We start from the raw sequence: 12,390 nt of genomic DNA, 5'->3' as shown, positions 1-12,390 counted from the left end.
AATCAAAATCAAGAAGCATAGAACTCATAAATCATCATCAGAATTCATAAGGAAGCAAGTTCAACCATAGAGCAGGCGAGCTCATAAATCATAATCAGAACCCAGAAGCCCAGAAGGCAGCAAATAAATCAAGAAGACAAGAAGTCAAGAACAGAGTCTTACCGGCGGCGAGTGAAGACGCGGTGTCGGCGACTTTTGGCGACGACGAGGCGGGCTCAGGTAGAAGCAGAACGCGGTGGTGGTCGCGACTGCTGTGGATGGCTGTGGGTGGCTCGGTGGTTTTTCGAATCTAGAGATTGGTGGCAATGGTGGGTGCAGAACGCGATGGTGGTCGCGGCTGCTATGGATGGCTGTGGGTGGCTCGGTGGTTTCTCGAATCTGGAGCTTGGTGTCAATGGTGGGTGCAGAACGCGGTGGTGATCGCGGCTGCTGTGGATGGCTGTGGGTGGCTCGGTGGTTTCTCAAATCTGGAGCTTGGTGGCAATGGTGGGTGAATGGCTGCTGAATGCACTTGGAAAGGGGAAAGGGGAAACTGATTAGGGTTAGTGGGTGCACTGGGTGTTACGCCTTTCTCTTTTTTTTTAAAAAAAAAAAATTCAAAACGACGTCGTTTGGCCTCTCAGGGTGCAAACCATAAAACCGCTAAAAAACCGGACGGTTCTCCCGGTTCACCGGTTAACCGCCGGTTTGACCGGTTTTTTCACCGGTTCTCTGCCAATCGGTTTTCGACGTTACCCGGACCGGCTAGGTGACCGGTTCTCGGTTATTCCGGTTGAACCAGCCGGTCTGGTTCAGTTTTCAGAACCATGGGTTGAATTATGTTATGATTATGTAAATTTCCAGAATTCATGATTATGGATTTTCAACTGTGTGAACTATGCAGCTGTTAGTTTCTACTTTTTGAAATTAAAGCTTTATTTTATATTTATATATAAATGCTTATAATTTGTTTGATCAAGTTGTACTTAGTGAGATAATAACCTTTGTTTGTATTGTTAACCATCCTTTATGTTTTTTTTTAAATGATGCTAAACATCACAAATTACAGTGCTACAGCTCAAAGCATTCAGATACTGATTGTTGGCCGCTTGCTAGCTGGTATAGGAATCGGTGTTACATCTGCAGTTGTACCATTATACATATCTGAGGTGTTACTGCTATAAATTATTTTAACATTTATGATCTTGTTTATATATTTTATATTGACTGCTTAGGTGATTCCTTACAATGAACAGATTTCTCCAACTGAAATTCACGGTGGTGCGTTCCTCGTCGCCAAGTCGCTAGTCCCTACCACGGCGCTCTTCTCCATAGCAGAGAGCCCCATCGTCCAAGAAGCCCTTGCCGTCACCAAGCACCTCTCCGTCACCAAGAATACTGCTGTCACCAAGCACCTCCTTCATCGCTGTCACCAAACAGCCCTCTCCGTCGCCAAGAAAGACTGTAAGCGCTTTATATTCAGTTGTCATTTTGTAATTGTTGTGGTTGAGTTTGTTATCTAAATTGTTGAGAAATAGTTTTGAGTTTTGGGATCATGAAGTGCTAGTTTAGCATTTAGGGCTTACGTTTGTAAGATTCAAGCAGCATAATTATTTGTTTATTGACTGATTTTTCAAAATTTTAACTCATTTGCCTTTGATTTGGTTACTTTGCAACAGTTTGGATAACCATTGATGCAAAATTCATTTCCAGGTTCACTAATTGCTTTAAGTTGCTTGCATTTTTATAGAAACCTAAAGTGTTGAATTTATCTATTCTAAACTTCAACTTTTCTATAGGCATCTTACTTCCAACCATTTTTCTGGGAATCTACCTGCTATATTTGCAAAGCTCACTAAATTGAATCATGTGTAAGTAATTTGTTTTACTTATTCCATTTACAACTCTCTAAATCATAATGTTGCTGTCAAATTTTTGAAATTCTTTTAATGAAACTCCCAAATTTCTGACGAAAAACCTTGTTTTCGTACAAATTAACTAGAAAGCTTGCATATTATTTATGTCTTGATCATGTTATGATGTGGTTTTGCTTATGCGTCTTTTTACATCCATATAAATATACATCTTTTAATTCTATTTCTGCCATGTTGCATTTTATTCATTTTGCTTTTGTTTCTTCCTTTTACTTAATTGAGGGAGTTTCTCAGCATGTATGTATAGAACTTGGAACATTTTATTTAGTTATCGTTCACCATCTTTACTTTCTCTCCACCTCCCATCATACTCCATCAAGTAGAAGATATTTCTTTCAAGGATGAGAATTGACAATTCAGATATGACAATACTTAATTTCAATATGTCATGACTGTAGATTAGAGCAGCTGGTAAAGCTAATGCTGTTGGTGTCAAGAAATCCCGACCACGTGATAGAATTGGTAGGGGAATTCCAGTTCCAGAGGCTAATGCTGAATTGCAAGCTAATATTGATGTATGTCAGATAAGGCATCTCATTCTCGTTAAAATTTTGCCTCAGTATTAATTTTCACTATTTGGCTTTTAGACATGAAACTTCCGAATTTATGCTTCATTTAGTTTGTGAAAACTGGAACCCAATACTAATCTAATGGGAAGAAAACTGTCTTGGGTGCAAATGAAGTGTATATATATATTTAGCACTTTGCCACCGACAGTTTAAGAAAATATAGTAAAATGAGCACTTTAGTTGTGAAATGAAGAGGAAAATCTAACATATATGTCATAGTACATGATAGTTACTGGCTGCTGGTTAATCAATAGAGAAAAAATACTATTATATTCCTCAAGATTTTCTTTATTAATTCAATCCTTGAAAGAATACTACATGATCAAATCATTCTGTCCAAAGTTACAGTTTAATTACTTAAGACCTTGCCAAATAAAGCATAACTCAAATAAATAGAATAAATCACCTACAGATTCAGGTTGAGGTTTCCACACCTTATGAGGAATCATAAAACCACTGAAAAGGTTCCATAACATATAAAATGGAGCAGCGATAATGGCAGCAACATTATGATTTGGTGTGACAGCCATTGGATAACAATAATGTAATGCTTGAGTGTTCCTTTCTCTCTTATACTGCAGTCGACTAGGCAATAATCAATTTCTGGAACTATACCAAATTTTATTCAGAGCTAGACAACTCTTCGGAGGCTATGTGAATCTTCACCATATTCTCCTGAAATTTAAACATTTAGCTGTTTCTTTTTGAAATACATTTTAGTTATAATTGGTTGACCAAAGAATTGTTCTTAATTGTTCCAGGGTGGTGCAAGGAAGTGGTATGAATTTTTTTATTCAGAAATTGAAGCTACTCATAATTCTTGCTTCTTTTTTATTTGATGAAGTGCATGCATCAACATACTTCTCAGTTCAGTCTTTTGATTATAATATAGGGGGTTAAAATATTTTAAGTTGACTTTTTGAAGCCATTTCTTTTCTCTCTTGAATAATACTTGCTTTGGGCATAACTTCTTTTTTAGAAACCTTAGTTTTAACAAATTAAGTGGAATCATTCCAAGCTCAAGCTCCTTCAGTCGCCTATTGAACATGAACATACTGTAAGAAATATTTTCTAACTTTTTTACTTTTCAGTTACATGAAATGAGGATTGAGAGAAACCATTTCTTGCCTTCATTATTAGAAAATTGGAAATTGAATTCCATTAACACTGATAGAGAACCAATGGCAAGATTAAAATCCAAATAGACTTGGTTTCCTTCTCATTTAGACATGCTGTTTATGATAAATTGAGTTGCAGCTTGAAGCTTTGGTATGTACTTATTTATGATTTCTTTTCTTATACCTTATTTTTTCCTTTTCTCTGTTGGGCTGATTCAGACAAAAAGTGATTAGCTTGTCCTGGCTTCTTGAGAACAAAGAGAACCAGTTAACAATGTTGGAAATAAAGTTGTTTTGGGATCACATCAGTTTTCAGGTGTAAATAACACCAATACGATGTATGCAGATGAATTCGACTCTTCTGTGACAATGCTAAATATTGTATGCTCTTTTGCTCCCTGTGTTATTTTGATTTATTTCTCTCACTTGACACTTGTTTTGTTGATAGACATACACTTATAATTTAATATTTTTGTTGATGTGATTTTAACTCTGCCTATGTTACACTTGTAGTACATAGCCGGTCCCAAGCCCGGATAAAGGAGGAGGGTTGTGTTAGGTCTTCGGCAACCAACATAAAATTATAGCCGAACCCCCATGACATGAATCAAATACATTATTGCGCTAAAGCTAGGTCGTTGCCCAGAAGCAACGCGCCGTATGGCTCGAGTACGGTGTCAAAGCAAGAGCCGCTGCATCGGTGCCCGGATGTAGTGTTAAATGAGCAAGGGTTCTCGTGTTTTCGTGAACGGACGAGGGTAAATAAGCTAGTTCACAAAGTAAAAGGTAAAGGTCAAAGTGACAGAAAGTTGAGATTTGGGACATGGAACATAGGCACTCTAACAGGAAAATCCATGGAGGTGGTGGACACCATGACAAGGAGGAAGATTAACATTATGTGCCTACAAGAAACGAAATGGGTTGGTGCAAAGGCTAGGGAGTTGGATACTTCTGGTTTCAAACTTTGGTATACAGGAAAGGTGAAGAATAGGAATGGGGTTGGAATAATTGTGGATAAGCAGTGGAAGAATGACATAGTGGATGTCAAGAGGGTGGGAGATCGGATCATCTCTATCAAACTTGTGGTGGAGGGAGGTGCTTTCCATGTGATTAGCGCCTATGCACCGCAGGTGGGTTCGGACGAACAACACAAGATAATGTTTTGGGAGGATCTAGAGAGTTTGGTTCAAGGCATACCTTTGGGAGATAAGATTTTCTTAGGAAGAGATTTAAATGGCCATGTTGGGAGAGAAGTAACTGGATATGGGAGTATTGACGGAGGCCATGGTTTCGGGGTGATCAATGTCGAGGGTAAAACTATTTTGGACTTTTCCTCAACCTTTGATCTTCTCATCGCAAATACATGTTTTAAAAGAGAGACGAATATCTTATAACCTATAAGAGTGGCATGACAAGCTCTCAAATCGACTTCTTCTTGTTGAGGAGAGTCGACCGGAAATTTTACATTAACTGTAAAATTATCCCGGGAGAGAGTTTGACAAGACAACATAGGGTGCTCGTCATGGATTTTCGCGTTGAGCAAAAGTTGAGGAAAAGACATCATACGAAGAACCCAAGGACGAGGTGGTGGCGGATGAAAGGTGAGGAACAAAGAAGCTTCCTAAGACGGGTAGGAGAAGAGGCAAAGTGGGATGGGAATGGAAGCGCGGAAGAGATGTGGAGGGAGATGGCAGAAGTTATTAGAAGAACAGCAAAAGAAAGTTTTGGTGAATCTAAAGAAATAGGACCAAGAGACAAGGAGTCCTGGTGATGGAATGCGAGTATACAAGAAAAGATAAAGATAAAAAGGGAATGCTTTAAAGAATGGTCTTTATGCCGCAATGCAGATAATTGGAAAAAATATAAGGCGGCTAAGAAAGAGACAAAAGTGGCTGTAAGTGAAGCAAGAACAAGAGCATATGAGGTTCTCTACCAGTCTTTGGGCACGAAAGAAGGAGAAAAAGGTATATATAGAATCGCAAAGAGCCGGGAATGAAGAACGAGAGATTTGGATCAGGTTAAGTGCATAAAGGATAAGGATGGAGAGGTGTTGGCTCAAGAGGAGAAGATTAATGAAAGGTAGAAGAGCTACTTTTACGAGTTATTTAATGAGGGACAGAAGACTCTTCCGAGCCTTGGTCGATTATGCACAAGGGAAGAAGATCAAAACTTTGACTATTATCGAAGGATTCGAGACTTCGAAGTAAAAGAGGCTCTAAAGCAGATGAAAAATGGCAGGGCAGTAGGACCTGATAATATCCCGATTGAGGTTTGGAAGGGTCTTGGAGAAAAAGGCATCAACTGGTTAACCAAGCTTTTTAATGAGATTTTAAGGTCAAAGAAGATGCCTGATGAGTGGAGAAAGAGCACCTTGGTACCTACCTACAAGAATAAGGGGGATATACAAAGTTGCAGAAACTATAGAGGGATTAAGCTTATGAGTCATACTATGAAGTTATGGGAAAGGGTGATAGAACGGAGGTTGAGAAAAGAGACACAAGTAACAGAGAACCAATTTGGATTTATGCCAGGAAGATCTACCACTGAAGTGATATACCTATTAAAAAGGATGATGGAGAGGTATCGTAGTAATAAAAGGGATCTACATATGGTGTTTATTGATTTGGAAAAAGCGTATGATAGGGTACCAAGGGAGGTCTTATGGATGGTTTTAGAAAAGAGGAGAGTAAGGATCGCATATATTCGGGCAATTAAAGACATGTATGATGGGGCCACAACTAGTGTGAAGACTCAAGGTGGTGTGACAGAAGAATTCCCTATTGGTATAGGATTACACCAGGGATCATCCTTAAGTCCATACCTTTTCACATTAGTCTTGGAAGTACTCACAGAGCACATCCAAGAGCCTGTGCCATGGTGCATGCTTTTTGCTGATGATATCGTCCTTATGGGGGAGTCAAGGGAAGACCTAAATAAGAAGTTGGAGTTATGGAGAGAAGCTTTAGAAGTGTATGGTCTGCGCATAAGCCGTAGCAAGACGGAATATATGGAATGTAAGTTCAGTCTGAGAAGGGAAAACCCCAATATAGAGGTGAAGATTGGAGAAAACACCCTACGAAAAGTTAAAAGTTTTAAGTATCTTGGGTGTATCATACAGGATAATGGAGAGATTGAACAGGATGTAAATCATAGGATCCAAGCAGGTTGGTCAAAATGGCGGAGTGCATCTGGTTTTATATGCGACAAAAAAGTACCTTTAAAACTTAAAGGTAAATTCTATCGCACCGCTATAAGACCGGCTATGCTGTATGGTACGGAGTGTTGGGCGGCTAAAGGGGAGCACGAACATAAGCTGAGTGTGGCAGAGATAAAGATGTTGAGATGGATGAGTGGTCATACGCGATTGGATAAAATAAGGAATGAAGATATAAGGGAGAGAGTTGGAGTAGCACCCATTGTGGAAAAGATGGTTGAATCGCATCTCAGGTGGTTTGGACATGTGAGAAGAAGACCGATAGAACATCCAGTCAGGAGGGTGGATGAGATGGAAGATGGACAAAGGGCGAAAAGCAGATGAAGACCTAAGAAGACCATCCATGAGGTGGTCAAACGAGACCTACATGTAAACAGTCTCTCTGTAGACATGATACATGACAGAGCACAATGGCATCGTTTGATTCATGTAGCCGACCCCACTTAGTGGGACAAGGCTTTATTGTTGTTGTTGTTTATTTTGTTGATGTGATTTTGTTATTTAAATTTCTCTAGGCCATGATTTGGTTCCATCTCCATGACTATGCAAAGATCAGTTTTGGAACCCCTCTTTCAAAATATTAAACCATAGATGAGGTACATCATATATCATGTATTATTTAATGTTACTTGTTTTTAGAAGGTAGATTGATGTGTTCCTTTGTTTTACTCTCTGTTTCTTGTTTAGGATCCTTGCACATCTTGCTAACTGTAAGAGCATGTTGGAAGCCTTTGAAGCCGGTGGAGATTTTCATTCAAGAACTACAATGAATATGTATCCGTATATTCGTAATGCAGTTAATGAGAAGCATGTGCTTCTGGTGAAGACAAACCCCCAGTTCCACTCTTGAAGGTAAATCCACAGTTATTTAACCATCAGTTTCCTATAGTCATAAAGGATCTTTTGCATCATTTTTTTGTGCTACCACACTATATCAAATCATTTAGTTTGCTATTATACTTTCCCTTTCTCAATATTTGATTAATGAGAGTGGTTGCAAATAGTGAAGGTCAGACATCATTACACTAAGCCGTGGATTGTGGCTACGTTAATGTCACAGAGTTGCTTATTAGCAGGAATGCTGATATTAATGTCATGGTATTTCATATATTGCAATTCAAAACATTCTAATTTAAGTACTTAGTTTTAGAGGTATTGCCACTGTTTTTCTGGAATGGAAACATGATGGAAGTTAGCTTGAATGTTAAATTAAGTCGATATTCCTTATTGCAATAGTTGCTCTTAGTTTAGCATGTGCAGTAGAAGACCGTTCTATGCATTTTTAGTTATTTTCCGAATGCTGAATTTGAAATTTTACTTACGTTGTCGTGTGTTTTGTACTTTTATAAGGATAATGATGGACAAACACCATTGCATTACGCTTTTGTCTACAAGCAGGAAGTAATAGCTGAGTATTTAGTGAAGGATAATGCAGATACAGACTTGAAAGACAACGATGGTAGTTCCTCACGTGACATGTGAGATTTGAAGTGGAGGAGGAAAAGAAGAGATTTATGGAGTAGTAAGGTTCAGGGAAATATGTATAACTCAACTTTTATTCTTTTACCACTTTATAGGAGAGACATGTTTGAGGATGTTATTAATTTTTATAACTACTTTGGCTATAAGAAATTGATATAGCTAATTTGGTTTGGATTCTACTAATGTAATACTAATTTTTATTGATTAATTTTTAAAAAATAATATTCACATATTTTTGTTAATTTTTTTATTGTTTTTGGAGTGTATTAGAGTACATGTAAAAGTATATACTAGGATTTTTTTTAATTTGATAAGGATATAGCTATGCTTTTAAAGCGTAGCCATATGTAACTCTATTGGCACGTTTTTAAAGCTAGCCATATCTTGCTATTGGTACGCTTTAAAAGTGTAGCCGTATGTCTCGCTACTGGCACGCTTTAAAAGCGTAGCCATATGTAACTCTATTGGCACGCTTTAAAAGCGTACCCATATCTGACACATATGGCCACGCTTTTAAAGCGTGGCAATATTTAAAAGCGTGGCAAAAAATAAAGTATGGCTATAGGTTACTAAAAGCGAGGCAATAGAGCAACCGGCACCCTTGCAGACGTGACCCTTTCAAAAGCGTGCCGATAGCTCAAAAAGCGTAGAAAAAAGCTATCGCTACGCTTTTTTCAACTTTTCGCCACGCTTTAAAAGTGTGGCAAAAAACGTGTTTACTTGTAGTGTGGATATGGATAACTTCAGTAGGTAGGGAACATTTCGGAAGTGTGCCATCACTGGTGTTCAACGCCAGCTCCCTTACCAGTTTGGGTGTTGAACGCCCAGCAGGGGTATCTTTGCTGGCGATCAACACCAGCTTCCGTGCCTGGTTAGGTGTTGAATGCCCAGTGAGGGCTTCCTCACTATCGTTTAGCGCCAGGCTCTTAGCCATTTTGGGCATTGAATGCCCAGTGAGATCTTCCTCACTGGCATTCAATGCCTTCCCAGTCTCTCCAGATTCGGCCTCAACCTCAGTGGTGATGGCCTTGCACTTTTCTCTTGGGTTCACCCCAATGTTACTAGGAAGAGTGTCAGGAGGAACCTCAGAGATCCTCTTGCTCAGTTGACCAATTTGTACCTCCAAATTTCTGATGGAGGATCTTGTTTCAGTTATGAAATTATGAGTGGTCTTAGAGAGGCTGGAGACTAGAATAGCTAAGTCAGAAAGGCTCTGCTTAGGAGTCTGCATATTCCATTGAGAAGATGGGAATGGTGGCCTGTTGTTGAACCTGTTCTGGTTCCTTCCACCTTGATTATTATTGAAGCCTTGCTGAGGCTTTTGTTGATCCTTCCATGAACGATTAGGATGATTCCTCCATGAGGGATTGTAGGTGTTTCCATAGGGTTCTTCCATGTAATTCACCTCCTCCATGGTGGGTTAGTCAGGATCATAAGATTCTACTTCAGAAGAAGCTTCCTGAGTGCTGTCAGCTGCAGCTTGCATTCCAGTCAAATGATGAGAGATCATATTAACCTACTGGGTCAAGATCTTGTTCTGAGCCAACATGGCATTCATTGTGTCAACTTCAAGAACTCCTTTCTTCTGAGGGATCCCATTGTTCACAGGATTTCTCTCAGAGGTGTACATGAATTAGTTGTTTGCAACCATCTCAATGAGTTCTCTTGCTTCTGTAGGTGTTTTCTTCAAATGGAGTGATCCATCTGCAGAGCTGTCCACTGATATTTTGGACAACTCAGACAGACCATCATAGAATATTCCTAGGATAGACCATTTTGAGAGCATGTCAGAAGGACATCTCTTGATCAGTTGCTTGTATCTTTCTCAAGCTTCATAAAGGGATTTACCTTCTTTTTGTCTGAAGGTCTAAACTTACACTCTGATTTTGCTCATCCTTTGAGGGAGAAAGAATTTGGCCAAGAAAGCATTAACCAACTTTTTTCAAGAGTCTAGGCTCTCTTTAGGTTGAGAATCCAACCATATCTTAGCTCTGTCTCTTACAGTAGAAAGAAAGAGTATAAGTCTGTACACCTCAGGATTCACTCCATTGGTCTTAACAGTGTCACAGATTTACAAGAATTCATCTAAGAATTAATGTGGATCTTCCAGTGGAAGTCCATGGAATTTGCAATTCTATTGCAGAAGAGAGACTAATTGAGGCTTAAGCTCAAAGTTGTTAGCTCCAATGGCAGGTACAGAGATACTTCTGCCCTAGAAATTAGAGGTAGGCATGGTGAATTCAATAAGAACCTTTCTTGCCTCTCCATCATGATTAGGCTCGGCTGCCATGTCTTCAGCTTCTTGTTCGAAATTTTTGGAGAGGTTTCTTCCAGAGTGTTGTGCTTTAACTTGTTGTAAGTTCCTCCTTAAAGTCTTCTCAGGTTTAGGATCAAGATTAAAGAAAGGCTCTTTATCCCTGTTCCTGGTCATAAACAAGAAAAAGAAACCAAGAAAGAAGGAGAATGGGAGCTCTATGTTCAAGAACAGAGGATTCCCTGTGAGATGTGAAGAAGAAAGGAAAGAAGAATGAAGATAGAAGAAGGAGAAGAAGAATTCGAATAAAGAGATGAGGAGAATTCAAAAATTAGAAGTAGAAAAGATAAACAAGAATTAAAATATTTTTGTTTTTATTTTATTTATTTATGAAATTCAAAAATAAAGGTTAATTAATTAAAAAAAATTAAAAATTAATTAATGAATTTCAAAAAAAAAAGAGAGAGAATTAGAAGAAGAAATTTTGAAAATAGTAGAGAGAAGAGCTAGTTAGGAAGTTTTGAAAAAGAAAAAAGAAAAAACAAGTAACTAATTTAGAAAAGATTTGAAAACAAGATAAGATAGAAGATTGGAAAAGATTTGATTTTGAAAATATTTGAAATAGTCAACAAGATAAGATAAGTATTAAAAAGATTTGAAAAAGATTTAAATTTAAAATTCAGAAGAAGATAAGATAGAAAAGATTTTTAAATTAAAGATAAGATAAGATAAGGAAGTTAGGAAAAGATAAATTTTAAATTAAAAATATTTGAAATCAAAATCAAAAAGTTAGTTTCTAATTTAAAAAGATTTGAAATTTAAATTTTAAAAGAAAGATAATATAAGAAAGAATCAAACTTTAAAAGAAAAGATTTGAAAAGAAGTTGAAAAAGATAAGATTTGAAATTTAGTTTTTGAAAAAGATTTGATTTTGAAATTTTAAATTTTAAATTTTAAATTTTAAATTTTGAAATTGAATTTTAAAATTTGAATTTGAAATAAGATAAGATAAGATTTTTTTGAATTTTGAATTTTAAATTTTTAAATTTTGAATTTAAAACAAGATAAGATGAAGATTTGAAAAAGATATGATTTTAAAATTTGAAATTAAGATAAGATAAGATAATAATTTGAAATTAAAATCTGAAATTTTTGTTGTAATTTTCGAAAATTAATTCAAATAAAGATAGAAAAGATATTTTTTTATTTTTGAATTAATGAAGAAAGAGAAAAACAACAAAAAGACACCAAACTTAAAATTTTTAGATCTAAAAATACCTAGTGTGCAAAAATTAAGAAGAAAAACACAAAGAGACACTAAACTTAAAAATTTTAAGATCAAAAGTGTAAGAACCAGCATAACTGTTTTAATAAAATAATAATTTTAAGTGTCTGGAGTAGATTTAAAATTTAGAAGTTTTAATTTAAAAATTTAAAGTTGAAATTTGGATTCAGTAAATTTTTCTAAGTTGGAAAATGTGTATTTTGCGAAAGATTTTTTATAAAAATTTGTACCGGTACTTAAGCTGGCAGTACCGGCTCTAGACTGTCCGGTACCGTCTTTTTAGAATAATAAGATTTTTGAAAAATTTAATTTATCATTTGGAAAAGGCAAAAAATAATTTAGAATCGAAAACCGGACATTAATCTTAAAGGTTTTAGCCCAAAGTGGGCCAAACGGATCAAAAACGCTAACAGGTTGGGCCGAGCCCAAACCAGGCCCAAGGCCCAACATATATATGCTCATTAAATGAGCATTTTAGCTCATTTCCACCCCAAAATAAGAAATGGGGCGCTGCTAAGGTGAGAGGAGAGAGGAGAGGAGTTTCGCTATTCACCT

At 37.0% G+C, this 12,390-nt stretch overlaps 1 protein-coding gene across 1 annotated transcript; it reads left to right on the top strand.

The window, feature by feature from the left end:
* Positions 1 to 1,022: 1,022 nt before the first annotated feature.
* Positions 1,023 to 7,664, top strand: LOC107640689 (uncharacterized). Its single transcript, XM_021123986.2, has 6 exons — positions 1,023 to 1,148; positions 1,236 to 1,443; positions 1,659 to 1,692; positions 1,779 to 1,850; positions 2,312 to 2,428; positions 7,502 to 7,664. Exons 1-6 carry the CDS (start codon positions 1,023 to 1,025, stop codon positions 7,662 to 7,664), a joined length of 720 nt encoding a protein of 239 aa, XP_020979645.2.
* The last annotated feature ends 4,726 nt before the right edge of the window (positions 7,665 to 12,390 follow it).

This window comes from Arachis ipaensis, chromosome B5 (genome assembly GCF_059453495.1).
Source record: "Arachis ipaensis isolate K30076 ecotype BB chromosome B5, ASM5945349v1, whole genome shotgun sequence".
In the NCBI taxonomy this organism is placed as follows: Eukaryota; Viridiplantae; Streptophyta; class Magnoliopsida; order Fabales; family Fabaceae; genus Arachis; species Arachis ipaensis.
The sequence above is the reverse complement of the archived record's forward strand: the minus strand, read 5'-3'. Positions and strand labels throughout refer to the sequence as shown.

What these genes read in the sequence shown, in the direction of transcription:
- LOC107640689 (XM_021123986.2), top strand. Translation starts at nt 1,023, where the DNA reads ATGATGCTAAACATCACAAATTACAGTGCTACAGCTCAAAGCATTCAG. An exon ending in GATGCAAAATTCATTTCCAG is followed by an intron (nt 1,693 to 1,778) that starts GTTCACTAATTG and finishes ACTTTTCTATAG; the next exon opens with GCATCTTACTTCCAACCATT. An exon ending in CTCACTAAATTGAATCATGT is followed by an intron (nt 1,851 to 2,311) that starts GTAAGTAATTTG and finishes TCATGACTGTAG; the next exon opens with ATTAGAGCAGCTGGTAAAGC.